Raw genomic sequence first — 14,161 nt, 5'->3', positions numbered from 1 at the left:
GCACAGCACTCCTCAAAGCAGACTGCAGGAAGATACCTTGTTGTAGATCTATAGCTGGGGCTACTGAAATTATGCAATTTTGCGGCTGCAGCATTTTTCTGCCATAATTATTGATTTCCTGCATTTGCCACATAATCTTCTGCTGCAGAATCTGCCGATTTTACCCAAAACAAATTCTAGTACAAACGTTTCAACAGTTACTAAAAGCGCAGTGCCACGTTGCCCTGCAGTGGAAGGCCCTTTGCAAAAGTTGACTGGTCATCTTTATGTTGCTTATTTCTCTAATTGGATATTAAATTAGTACTATTAAGGTGCAATCGATGCCCAGACGGTGATTAAGAAGTGTAAAAATGACAAAATAATTAAGTAATACTATTCCAAAATGTGCTGCATTGCGCCACGTATGTTGCTTTTTTTTGCCGCCTAATTTACTCAACCCTGGTGTTTAATTTAGATCTACCCTGCCGCATAATTCCAATGGCCCTGTCTATAGTGCAGCCCGTGGGATCCTACAGTCTCAGAGACCTCCCTGACAGTGCTGTTAACAGGTTTAGCTATATGACGTGGTGGCTGTCCCACACCCGGCTACCCTTTTAGTGAACATTATTTGCATCCCCCCTCCTTCCCTCAGTTTTCAACTGTCCCTGCCCTTCTCAAGTCCACGTGTGCAACTAAACCTGGGCTGGACCTTCTGAGGCGAAATCTCTCCTCTGCAGAAGCAGCTCTGGCTCTGCTTGTTCACACCCAAAGTCAATACCAGCTTTATCGCCTTGTTGCACATGCGGCAGCATGCAATGCCAGTGTGGCTGTGACCTCACGCCCACCTCCCTCTGTTCAAAACAACAGGTCATGGAACATAGACTGCTTATATATATATATTGTCAGGTCCTCTGCAGAACCAACCCTGATACAAGAAGATACCGCTCTATATGTTCAGGAAGGGCATTTTGGCTGTCAGTTCACCCAATTCGTGGAAGAGTTTGTATAGAAGGCCGGTGCCGCCTTCCTCTCCTGAATCTTCTGGACTGTTTTTAAGCTGTTCTGGATTTGTTCCCACTTGCGGCTGCAGGCCTCTTCTGCCAACCACTTCTGGAGGAAGCAGGTCTGCTACTGCCTCTGAAGGCTGACTAGGCATTCATGAATATCTAGCTATGTCGGGAGAAGGGGGTGCTCTTAGCCTTAACCAGTCAAAAACTTCCAAAGAGGGTCGCCAGCTACTTTAATGCAACGAGGTCTCTTACCACCTCAATTAGCTTCTTTGCTGTCCCTTCTCGTGAAGTAGTCGACGGTTGTGGTTATTTCGTTGGTGATTAAAGGATTCTCCTGGGAAGAAATTGTTGGCGAGAGCCCTCCTGCAGGTCCACTTACTGTCACTGTTAATTGTTTGTTTTTTTATTCCACGACATGCCTTCTGCAAACGTCTCTCTTGTGGCTACTGGAGTCTGTAGTCCATTTCAGTTGGCCTCAGCAGCTCCATAGCTCATTCGGTCCTTCCAGTTTTCTGTTGGCCTGGACGTCTGTCCTAAGCTGCTGCTGTCCAGCAGTAATCCGGCATGTACCACTTTGTTTTTGACGACGGGGGTGAAGCACAGTCACGGCCTGTGTGCCCAAAGAGCCTCTTGAGTATGTCATACCTAGCCCCAGATCTTCGTCTAGCAATCCGAGCTGTACCTGTCCACCTTCCCGTCATCTGGCAGGGTTTCGCCGGCCTCCATGATGACCTCCATCAGGCCAGAATAGTCTCCATCTGCCAGGGAGACTCCAGAGTCTTCAGGGGACTGGCACTGTGCGCCACGCTCGTTCCTGTGATCACTGCTTTTGAATGGTGACCCGGGCACCTCCCCGGGCCCTTGGCTAGCCAAAGGTGACACCGTGCTGGCATTTGCAAAGTGCGTCCGCTGCAGCAACGGGGACGCCACGGGCGAGAAGGAGAAGGAAAAGACGGAGCTAGCACTGGGGGTCCTTGCACTCGGGGTCTGATGGCTGCTGGCGCGATCGGAGATCAAGGTGGGCGTTAGTGCTGGGTTCTCCAGCGTCAGATTGAGGTACCGACGGCCCAGAAGCCCCCTCTTCGGGGACAGACACAGCTGTGGGCCTCCCTGCCTCGCAAGCTCTTCCTGCGGTGGGAACAGCGGGTTGGTAACGGGTGGGGGTTGGGCGTCTTTGGCACTCATATTATTTTCTCCCGCTGGCACCGCCGCACTGTCTTGCATGGTGCTTTTCTCTGTTACCCAGGTACAGTTGTCCATAGCCCCGGATCCTAAGGGGCTCTGGCTCGGGTCTTTGTCGCTGGTCGCGGTGGGGGACAGGTCTGCGGGACTGTCCTTGGATATGCTGGCAAGCGTGGGCGTTTTTCTGCGGCCATGGCGCCTTGGCGGGAAAATCAGAGGTGCAGAGTTGATTGGTGTCTGTGGGGCACTGTAGAACCCAGGCCTCTCATAGAACGGCGTGGACATGAAGGCGTCGAAGTCACGCGTGTCGGCATCAAACCCCTCATACGTGTCCGCGTGCGCCGGGGCCGATGACGGGCCGTTGGTCACGCCACCCTTGCCTACGCCGTAGCAGGGCACGTCCTTGTAGAGGTACTGGGGGAAGTGGGGCAGGGCCCCGTGCCGACGCCGCAGCAGCAGGTTCATCTTGGAACTGGAGCGGGAAAAGCTGGGGGACTGCACTCCCAGGAAGCGGCCGAGGTGCCCGAGGAAGGGCGTCGAGTGGTTGGCCTCCTCGTGCTCCTTGATCTGCTCCAGCGGCTGGAACTCCATTTCCTCCTTCTGCATGCTGCAAGAAAGGCAACATTTGCGATTTAGCCATTTGCAATACCACATGCACTGAGACACGAGCAATTAAAACAAAGAAGCCTGTACCATGACTGCATGCCTTCACCTGTAGTAACCAGCACATGGAGACAAGCACCAATGTATATTAACACGAATCTATCTGTACGGGGCACGTTCACCCTCAAGGGTATGATGGATCTAAAATAACATTGTTATTGTTACCCACTCAATGGTACTCATTTATCGACCTCGGAAAGATGAAAGGCGGGCTGGACCCGCCGGGATTTGAACCTCTAACCATGAGGTCAAACACAGATTCCCTGAATTCGGTGCATTAGTAAGCACACATGCATCACCGTGAAGGAAATGCCGCACAGACATGCAGCAAAATGTATTCAGTGGTTTAAGGGGTCAGTCATGGATTAGAATCACATTTTTAGATCTCTTAAAAGTGCCCCTATATGAATGGTGCTATAAAATGCAAAAAGTCAGAAATAGTGAACATTTGTATGCTCAAAGAGTTGGGGCAATTCGTAAATTTGAGAAAATCTGGGGTTCGTACTTCGATCTTAATGATTCAAATTGATTATGTTGGTTCCTTTTCTTTTTTCTGGGATTCATCTTTATGAGATGGCCTGTTGTGTGTCTTCTGATTTCATTTTGTTATCTGTATATTTTGCCTAGCATATGATATGTTAGTGTTTGATTTTGCTTGATTATCTAAGACTTCAATAAAAAAAATTAAAAAAAAAAAAAAAAGTGCCCCTCTATGGTGTGGGTATATAGCCAGGCAGGGTCCATTGCCCTGAGTAACTAAAGACTCCAGCTCGACTTAATTGACCCAAAAACGCACCTCAAGGTTTTTGTTATATCACACAGAGAGGGCCTGGGCCTAGCAGTAGGGTGGCTACTTGGACTGGAGGTATAAAGGGGCGTAGCTTCACCCCCTCCCCCAGTTTTTTTTATATTACACAGAGAGGGCCTGGGCCTAGCAGGATGATCGGATGGCTTCTTGGGCGGTAGGTATATATGGGCGTAGCTTGACTCCACCCCTAAATGCATTCTTGGCTTGGTTGTTGGGTCTGGGCGCCCTGAGTTGGCTCTGCGGCCTCTGGTTTTCTTGCCTTGAGGCAAAACAATAAGCTTTGACATAAACAGGGAAAGAGATGCCCATCTGGTGGCTGAATTTTAAAATGTGAAACCAGATAGCCTGGAATCAATACCGACTTACCTGCATCATGGCGTGGTTCCGTCACGAGCACGGAAGAGGTAAAATGCATGAGTTCAGGATGTGTACTGTACAAGCACCTCTTATACATAATTTAATAGAATGTAATGTTGTTCCATCTGTAATAAGAATCTAGGTCACGTTTAGAGTTTACATGACTACTGACTTGCCTCGAATGGATAATTGTCGTTGAAGCCAAGCCATGAACGTTTTCTAAAAACTATCCCTTTTAATAGATGTTTCTCCTTGCAGTGATATAATCTGTATACTTGTACTAAGGTGAAACAATTCTGCATTTTAAAGAAATACAGTTTTTTGAATTTTGAAGAGATTGTATCTTATTTTCACATTATGTTTGTTTCACAATGTACATGTGAAACGTGTTCATAGCTCAGCCTGTGCATGGACTCTTAGAGCCAAGCCAGACCCATGGTTCAGCCCACCAAATTAATTTGCCTGCATGTACTCCTCTATTTGTGACTCAAGCTTAGTACATGGGGCCATCAGTCACTTAACTCCTTCGACGCTCATGACGCTCATGACGAGCTCAGCTCGTCATGATGTACACCTCCATACACTCATGACGAGCTGAGCTCGTCATGAACAATGGTATTCAGAGAATATCAGCACAGGAGGAAAATAACACTAGCATCGATGGTGTTAATAACATTATTTGTAAAGGCAAGTATTAGCACCCTACCCACATGCACAGATTTGACAAGTCCACCATCAAAGCTACTTGTAGCAGAGATGAAGAAAAGTACATGGAGTGGAAATACTTTTAAAATAGGTGATCCTAGGGCAGAGACTCAAGACCATTTGGTTGTACGTGACTGTAGTCATGAATTCTAAGGAAGGAATCCCAGGACCAGTTGGAACGGGCAGGAGTGCAGCTTCAGTGGGGATGTTTGGTGCGTGAAACTGCTCAAATGGGTTCTTGGTTTGGTACTTTGGTCTGGGTTGGGTCTGCTGTATCTGTTTTTCATCATTACTGTTTCACTTAGAGGATTTAATTTGTTCATTTTTTGAATCGAGATATACAATATATATAGTAATCAGTTTACCAAAAAAGAAAACAAGTTACTTACCTGTAACTGTAGTTCTCCAGTATTGGAAGCTTTCATAGATTCACATACCTGAATCATTACCCATCGTCGAGACGGGAGTCTCCGGTACATAAAAAAGCAATGGTTAGTAGTATAGCAAATTGAAAAGAGGCCTAGGCCCATTTTCCAACTTGTCCCTGAACCAATCAGAGCTCCTCACCCTCAAGAACACTCCGAGAGATCCTTTTGCCCCTCAGACATTCGTGCATTTGTGCCATAAACACCTTTTATGCCTAATCCGAGGTGAGCCTCTCAGGGGAGGAGGGTGGGTGTATGTGAATCTATGAAAGCTTCCAATACTGGAGAACTACAGTTACAGGTAAGTAACTTGTTTTCTTACTCCAGTATTGGAGCTTTCATAGATTCACATACCTGCATCAGAATAGCGAGCAGTAAATTATAGCACATTTTGTTTTGTTACCTACAACTCTAAAATAGGCAACATATGTCAGTCCACCATAGCAGTAACTGTCTATAGATACCCATAGACAGATGTTCATAAATTACGTATAATACAGCATGCAACAATAAAAATGTGCTTATCTTACCACAAAGGAAGGAGGGATGACAAAGAGGGCTCACTGTTACTGGACAAGGTTCCCCAGTACTGCTTCTCCCACTGCCACATCCTATTTGCAAGTGCATCAAGGCAGTAATGTCTGGTGAAGATATGAGTACTCTTCCAGGTAGCAGTCCTGCAGACATCCTGGATAGGTACTCCTGCAAATAAAGCAGTGGAGGTGGACACTGCTCTTGTAGAATGTGCACAAACAGGTGCATTCAACGGCTTCCCCGCCGCCTGATGACAATATTTTATTGTCTTTGAAATCCAGCAGTGGAGGTGGACACTGCTCTTGTAGAATGTGCACGAACAGGTGCATTCAATGGCTTCCCCGCCGCCTGATGACAATATTTTATTGTCTTTGAAATCCATCGAGAAATTCCCCTTTTCTACAAGGGAAAAAAACCCCTTCCTGGGAGCACTATAAGCAACAAATAGTTGGGAAGACTTGTAGAAAGGCCTTGTTCTCTGCCTGTAGAATTTCAGGCAGTGTTGAACATCTAATGAATGAAAAGCTTTTTCCACTGCTGTTGACGGTTGATGGAAAAAAAAACGCTTAAGAATCAGTGGTTCATTTAGATGGAAATCTGTTGGCACTTTTGGAATGAATTTGGGATTAGTCCCGAGGACAACCCTGTCCTTGAACTGCAAAAACGGTTCTTGTATCATGAGAGCCTGTTTTTCTCCAATTCTTCTGGCTGAAGTGAGAGCTCTGAAAAGAGCTAGCTTCCAGAATAAGAATTTTTGGTCCGAAACATCCCCTTCATGAATTGCTTCATAATTCTTTCAGACCACAGTGATGGACTCAGGGAAGTCGTGTATATCGAGAGATTGCCGCGAGGTGTACTTTAATAGAAGCATGGGCCCAACCAGATTTTTCCAACATCAGTATATATGGAATCATTTGATGTGCCTCTGAGTTTAGAGGATGAATATTATGTTCTTGGCACCACAGACTGAATCTCTTGCATTTCATCCTATCTGCTCTATTTGTAGTTTCTGCTCTGGCATGTGCTAGAATATCTCTGCATTCTGACGAAATACCTAGGATGCGGAATTCGCAATATTCAGGAGCCAGGCCGCTAAGCACATCGATTTTGGGTCCGAATGAAGCACTTGTCCCCAGGACATTGTCAAGAATGATGATATTGGCTGTAGACTAATTGGGCGATCCTCCGATGGCAGGAGCAACTCCGTGAATCAGTGTTGTCTAGGTCCCCATGGAGCTATTAGTATTACCTTGCTAGGTTCCTTCTTTATCTTTGTGAGAGCATGTGGCAGGAGGGGGATAGAAGAAAAGACTTAGGCAAAGACGCCTGACTATGTTATCAAAATACGCATTCCCCCAGATTCCCACTGGTGATGCCAACTTGCGAAGAACCAGCATTTTGTGGTCTGATCTGTCGTAAACAGATCCACTGCTGGAACTCCCCACTTGAAAAAGATGCTTTGAAATATGTCCTGATTGATCTCCCACTCTTGGTAGGTCGATTCTAGTCTGCAGAGAGTGCCCGTTTGACGGTCTGATCTCCTGGAAGGTGTTCCGCCTTAAGAGATACTCCATGTTGGACAGACCACTTCCATATCTTTGGTGCTGCCCACAACCGGGAGAGGATCTTGTATCTCCCTGCTTGTTGAGATAGTGCATCGCGGTCGTGTTGTCTGTTCTCACCAGAACAGACGTTCCCTGAATTCTTGGTAGGAAAGCCAGTAGTGCCAAGCCTACCGCTCCGAGCCCAAGCCAGATGATGTGAAGCTGTTCTTGCAATTTCCACCGACCGCTGACCTGTAGGTCCTGAAGGAATGCTCCCCCATCCTTCCAGAGATGCATCAATGGAAAGACTCACCGAGATGTTTTTTTTTTTCTTGTGCACTATGCCACTGCTTGCACCATAGCCAGCGTGACCTTCACGTTGTCGTCGAAGGCTCCCTCTACCTGGTGCCATGGGCAATCTAGTTCCTCCTGTAATTAATGCATCCTTAGTCAGCCAAAAGGAATCAGAGGAATGCAAAAGGACACTGCCCCTAGTAGCGACTTGTAAATACGTACTGAAAGACACTTTTTTCCTGTGAAATTCTTGGCTAGAATCGCTCCAAGAAACGTGATGTTTTTTGACGGTTGAAGGGACAATTTCTCTATATTAAAGTCAGTCCCAGTTCGGCCGACAACTGTATACATGACGTAGTGAACACCTGGGCTGAAGTTTCTGATGGTGCTTTTATCAACCAGTACAGGTTTGTAAATACTTGGTGTCTGTGCTTACTGAGAAAAAGCTGTTACTAGCGCCAGACACTTTGTAAAGATTCTCGGGGCTGATTTGTGACCAAATGGTAGTACTTTGAACTGGTAATGGTCCTCAGCTACTGCAAATCGAAGATACAATCCAAGGGAAGGATGAATGGGGATGTGAAAATATCCTGTAAGTCTAGAGTGGTCATATGATCCCCTGGGTTTAAGCGAAACCGAATGTCTAGGAGGGTCACTATTTGAAAAAAATTGCTTCTTAAGGTAAGTATTCAGAGCTCTCAGGTCTAGAATAGGACTCCATTGGAGAGCATTCTTCCGGACTAGGAAGAAACAGGAGTAAAAACCCTTTTCGTTTTTGGAAGATCGGCACCGGTTCTATTGCTCCCTTTCGGAGCATTGTCCGAATCTCCAAACGCATCTGAGATAGATGTTTAATCTCTTGACTTGTCGGCGGTGTCGAAGGAGGGAATTGAAGAAAATTCAAGAGTGTGTGCGAATTGTATTTTATTGAAGGCCCATCTGTTCGTCATTATGTTCTGTCAATAATGCAGATGGGAAGTAACTCTCCCACCCATGGGAACTTGTGGAGAGGGAGAGCAACATGTAGCCAGATCCAGGAGGTTGTCCTTGTGTTTTACATTGTTCTGCCCTTGACGACCTCCTAGTCATCTAGGAGCAAATTTTGTATAACTCCTTATTTTTTTGTTGTATTTTTTACCCTATTGCTGACTATATGGTTGTGATGATGAGGAATAAAAGGGGGTTTCTTCCCATGTTGATAACTCCTTTTGTAGGATGACTGGCCTCTTTCCCTGGTGCCTCAGAAGGGCACCTTACGGTCTCGTAGTGTACCCAGGGCAGTTGTAGTGTCTGTATCTTTCTTGATACCGTGAAATGCCTCATCCACTTGTTTCCCAATAAAACTTCTCCATCGGAAGGGAGATTCAGGATCTTAATTTTTTTGGACTTCTAGTCTAAAGGCAGTCTCACTTAACCACCCCTGACGCCTTAGCACCGCCGCTCGCCTCCTGTCTCCTGTCCTCTGGGAAGAGGTCCATGTTTGGTGCCATATCGCACCACATATGCCTGTCATATCTGCCCAAAATAGCAAGGACATTATCTGCTTTGACTAAGAGAGCAGACATGGATGAGAATCTCTTTCCTGCATTGTCCAAGCATCTCCTCTCTGCAGGAGGTATTGATATAGACGCAGAGTGATTCTTAGATTTTTGTTGCGCCGCTTGCTAAAACACGGAATCAGGTTTTGGATGGCCCAGTAAACACGCTGGTGCGTCTAAAGGAGCTTTATATTGTTTCTCCAACCTAGCGAGCACAGGCGTAACTGTCGCCGGTGTCTTCATCACTTTGAAACCTTCTTCCCACACATGGCTAACAATTGGAGATAGCCTGGACTGATTTTTGGAATGGCTCCTTGAAATCGTATAGGTAGCATTCTGTTTGTATTGTCGCCATAGGAAGTTGGAATCTCTTGCAGCTTATTATGGCAACTGCGGAGAATCCAACGGTCCTGGTGAGGGAGATGCCCTTAGATGGATTCAAGTAATAATCCCATTTTTGTTGGAATCTGTTATTTCTCCCTCTTCCTGGTCATCATCATCCGTGGTGACCGGATTCTGGTGGTGCATTATTTGAGGAGTTGTCGCCTAACTTCTTGCTCCTCTTCCTAAGAATCCTACTCTTCAAGCTGGTGCGTTCCTGATGATTTCTGACTTTGGAATTTCCCTCGTCGACGTTCCCGCCGACGAGATCGCCGTCGTAGACGCCGTTGTAGACTAGTCGTCGTAGACAAGGCCGTCGTAGATGAGCCCGTCGTCGACGCCGTCGTAGACGACGCCGCCATCGACGGAGAGGCTGTAATAGGCAATTATGGTGTTTTTGATATGAGTTTCACCTCCATCCTCGTCGACGATGATGATGGTCTCTTCGTCGACGATCCCGTTGACGATGTTGGTTTCTTAGTCTTTACCTCAGGCAGTATAGAAGACGGCTTCCTGAAGGGTTCTTTGACCAGAGGAGGTGATTTTGATGGCTCAGAAGTCGTCTTTTTTTACATGAATTTCCCCCAAAAGCATGTCCTTTACTCTCCTTTTCCACAGAGTGAGGAGATTTTGAAGGACTGCGCCCAGAAGACCCATGAGTGGTCTTTTTGAGGGCCTTCTCAGGACGTTCCCCTGAGGAATGAGTTTGAGGAGATTTTCTTCTCCTTTGAGATCTCCTAGATGTTGAGGACGACTCCTCATCACTGTCACTGGAGAAAATAAAAACCTCCTTTCTGGTATTAGAGTTTGACACCATATTAAAAGTCGCCCTTCACGACCTCTCAGAAACTTACTTGAGAAAGTGGACATACCTTGCAGTCTTTGGCCTGAGGTATAGACAGTAAATGCAGTCAGTGTGAGGATCATCAGTGTAAAGCGACCTCTTGGAACAAGTTGCACAGGCTCTAAATAATCCTTTCTTCTCCTTTCCAGACATTCTTTAAAGAATGTATTTGAAAATAATCCATAGTAGAACATAATCCAGTAGAATTCCTAACAACAAAGTTCTTTAATGAAGCTAAAATACACAGAATTTGAGCAGAGCTCAAAGGAGACTCCCTAGCACAACGTGCGGTAGAAAATCTGAGGGGCAAAAGGTTCTCTCGGGAGTGTTCTAGAGGGCGAGAGGCTCTGATGGTTCAGGGACAAGTTTGGTCTCTTTTACATAACAAAGGTTATGGGTTGCAAAAGGAAAATGGGCCTATGCCTCTTTTCAGTTTGCTATATTACTAAGCATTGCTTTTTTATGTACAGGAGACTCCCGTCTCGACGACGGGGAATGATTCAGGTATGTGAATCTATGAAAGCTCCAATACTGGAGTAAGTAGTAAATCTGCACTCCTAAAAGTACCTCTTGAATGGGTGCAAATGTACTACTTTTTGGAAACATAGACAGTAGTAGGCTTGGAAATCTGTTATTTCCAGGCATACTACTGGCAATCAAAAACCCATAAGGTGATGGAATGAATGCTTCCAAAGAGTCTAACCAGTGGCAATCGCTCTGGGTAGCATTCTTCACCCACTGTGCCACTCTAGACCGAGGCTCACCTAGTGCAAGTCAGTACTGACCCTGTTCCTCATGGAAACAGTCCACCCCTAACCTTGGTCATCCCACCCCTTCACCCTACTGTTTTTTTTAGCTGGGAAATTTGAGACTTACACCTCCTACATGTAATTGACTAAGCTACATCCCTGGGGGCATAGGCTGGTCTCTTTCTGTAGGGGGCATGTGCTCGCTCCTTTGAGCAAAATGCAAAGTGATGTAAAGGTTGCCTCATTTTGTTTTCAGTGGTTTATAAGCATTGAATGTTGTTTGCAAAGGATCAGCATGTGGTCAGGCAGCTGTTAATTAGAAGGTAGTACGTGGAAAGGCATGAATCAACACATGTAGTCAGCACATGCAGACAACGTGTGGACAGACAGTGACTAGACAGTAAAGGAGAAAGCTATAAGGTGAACTCGAGGAACTGCTTTGATGCACCCAAACCTGTTGTCATACTAGGAGAAATAAGCAGAGACAAGCAAGAGGAGATTGAGATAAAGCTTTTTAATCCAAGCCACTGTATTACCAGGGGAGAAATCCAGAAAGAGTAATGGGGTTAGACAGAGGAACTGCAGAGGGTGCTGAACAATCAGGGTAGAATACGGCAGAGTATTCTCAACTCCAACCCTTCTTCCACTCATGAAATACCACAGAATTGAAAGCAGTAACTTACTTGCACTTTCAGTTGGCCTTGGTGCGAAGCCCCCTTTGCATCCACAGTAGGGACTTGATGTTGGAACCATACCTCCCACACCCTGGAACCCATATTGTTGCAGAATAGTCCTTACCTAATATCGAAGGTTGAGCCTAGGAACGAGGGCCGCTTGTACTCCACAGTGGCAGCGGTGTATGGTGGCTGTGGGTCCGAATCGTTCCAGTATAGATCCTTCTCCAAAAGGGGCAGGTTCTGGTGCATTTCATCCACAGCTAGAAGTGAGACCTGCAGGGACCAGAAACTGAGTAACTTTTCTGGGGCAAGGGCACCATCCTTGAGTTCAGAACAGGAATGCCAACTCAGATCAGCACCAAAATGTTATCCCCTCCAGTTAGAATTTAAATGCCTGTTGACTTTACCATATGCTTTTCACAATCAACCTACTGGTTTTATTGCAACTTTCTGTTATAACCAATTAGGCCTATAACCTTTATCAATGGCTTCAGGGTGGGACTGGCCAATAAGGCAATCATGCAGTGCCCTATGTGTTTCTCTGACAGGCCATTTTTTTTGCGGTTTGTGGACCTGTTTTATGGTCTGCTGGGCCAGGTTTTACAGTTGATTTATTCGACCTTAAAACAAACCTTGCCTGAGGCAAGCACAAATCAATACAGTCTTCCATACTTTGAAAAAGACTTATACAGCGTATCTTTACAAGTTAAAATCTGCCTGATTAGCAAACATTACTTATTACTTATCTAATTCACTAATCCGGGCACTTTTTTTTAGTGCCTTTGCCTACTTTCTTAGTGCCTTTGCCTACTTTCTCTCTCAGTTTGATCCTGATTGGCTTGTCACCATAACCATCCCAGACCTACTGTGTTGTACAAATGTTTTCCAACAAGGTAACAATCAGGTATACTGTAGTATTATCACATATACTTACACAATGATAGTTGTCAAAACAAGAAAAAAAATCTCAATAAGAACTACCATACTGCAAATCTTTTATCCCCGTTGTCTGTTAGGGTGAGTCATCAAAATCATTGCCTACTACATTAATTACGTGAATGAAAATACCTGCCCACCGGCTTTAGCACACTGAAATAACAATCCAGCATTAAAAGCCTATTGCCTTTAAAGCACGATTTTGACAATTAATAAGTTAGACCTTCTTGCTTTGTCAACTTTTCATCAAGAACAGATCACATCCAAGGATTCTGACATAACCTTTCCCAGTGAACTGATAAGACCGACAGCCTTTACCATTGGCTTGACACTATATCCAACACAGGCGTACTGAAGTGTGAATAAACTGGCTATCATCTGCCATCCTGTTATAGGGCCTGACAAGAATCATCAACATTAAAGTGAAACTGTACTCTTAGGTTGTGTCAGTTTGGGTGTGCAACACCAAAACCTTTCCCTACTTATGGGAATCTGTGAGATTACATCCAACCAAATACCTGTCTACAGCCTGAAACATACTGAGAAACCAATCTACTGTTAGAAGCCTATTGGCTTAAAGAAATGATTTTCACAAAAAACAGAACTATTGCCTTTGTCATAATAAACAGACCAGACCAAGGGCTTCTAGTAAAACCTTTCCCAGCACATCAATCAGGATTATAGCTGTTATCAATGACTTGTCACATATATAATTTAGGACTGAGAGTAAGCTATCCCACAAGGCAGCTATCAGACATATAATTGCAAATGTATACACGATTACAGTTGGCAAAGCAAAATACTGCCTCTCCTACAAAAGTATAATAAAGATTATTGGTTTTCATATCTTCTATCCCCACATTTCTTTCCGCGAACACCAAAACCACAGTAATCTTTGAGAGTCCATGTGACAAAATACCTCCCTAGGGGCTTTTGCAAACTGTAATAACAATTCATCCTATTGCTTCAACATATGCTTTTCACAATAAGTAGGTGGGGCCTACATGCTTTGTTGTAACTTTTTAAAAATATACAGATAATCTGACTTGACTTTTTCCAATGAACAGACAAGCCCTATACCCTTTACCATTTCTTAACACTTTTAATCATCACAGGCCAAATCATGGGCACATACACTGGCAACCATCACGCATACAGTTCTAAAGTTACATATATATGGAAAGATACAGTTTGCTAAACAATATACAACCCCTCTCAAAAGCATCTAACAAGAATCATCACAATGAAAACCCCCAGGGTTTACCAGAGTGGGTGGCCAATGCCAAGCCCTGCCCTTCTAAGGGCATCTGGGAGATTACCTGTAACAGAATAACGCCTACAGCCTTAAACACAATGTGATAACAACCAACTATTTAAGACTTAGTGCCTTTAACAAATGCTATTCACAAAAAATAAGGCAACCAACCACCTTGGTCATAACATTTCAGAATAAGCAGGCTACACTTATGACATGGGTCATAACATTTACTAGTGCACCAATCAGGCTCGTTGCTTGTCACCATAACCAATTTATC

The 14,161-nt window shown here is 45.0% G+C and overlaps 1 protein-coding gene across 1 annotated transcript in view; it reads right to left on the bottom strand.

The window, feature by feature from the left end:
• Positions 1 to 928: 928 nt before the first annotated feature.
• Positions 929 to 14,161, bottom strand: part of LOC147731320 (bestrophin-1-like) — a 240,912-nt gene continuing 227,679 nt past the window's right edge. The window contains exons 10-11 of the mRNA XM_086958723.1: positions 11,812 to 11,963; positions 929 to 2,778 (exon numbers count right to left, since the gene is read on the bottom strand). Coding sequence (XP_086814849.1) covers positions 1,653 to 2,778; positions 11,812 to 11,963 — 1,278 coding nt within the window. The 3' untranslated portion in view covers positions 929 to 1,652. The remainder of the gene's footprint in view (positions 2,779 to 11,811; positions 11,964 to 14,161) is intronic.

Source organism: Lissotriton vulgaris, chromosome 2_1, assembly GCF_964263255.1.
Source record: "Lissotriton vulgaris chromosome 2_1, aLisVul1.2, whole genome shotgun sequence".
NCBI classification, from domain to species: Eukaryota; Metazoa; Chordata; class Amphibia; order Caudata; family Salamandridae; genus Lissotriton; species Lissotriton vulgaris.
The sequence above is the reverse complement of the archived record's forward strand: the minus strand, read 5'-3'. Positions and strand labels throughout refer to the sequence as shown.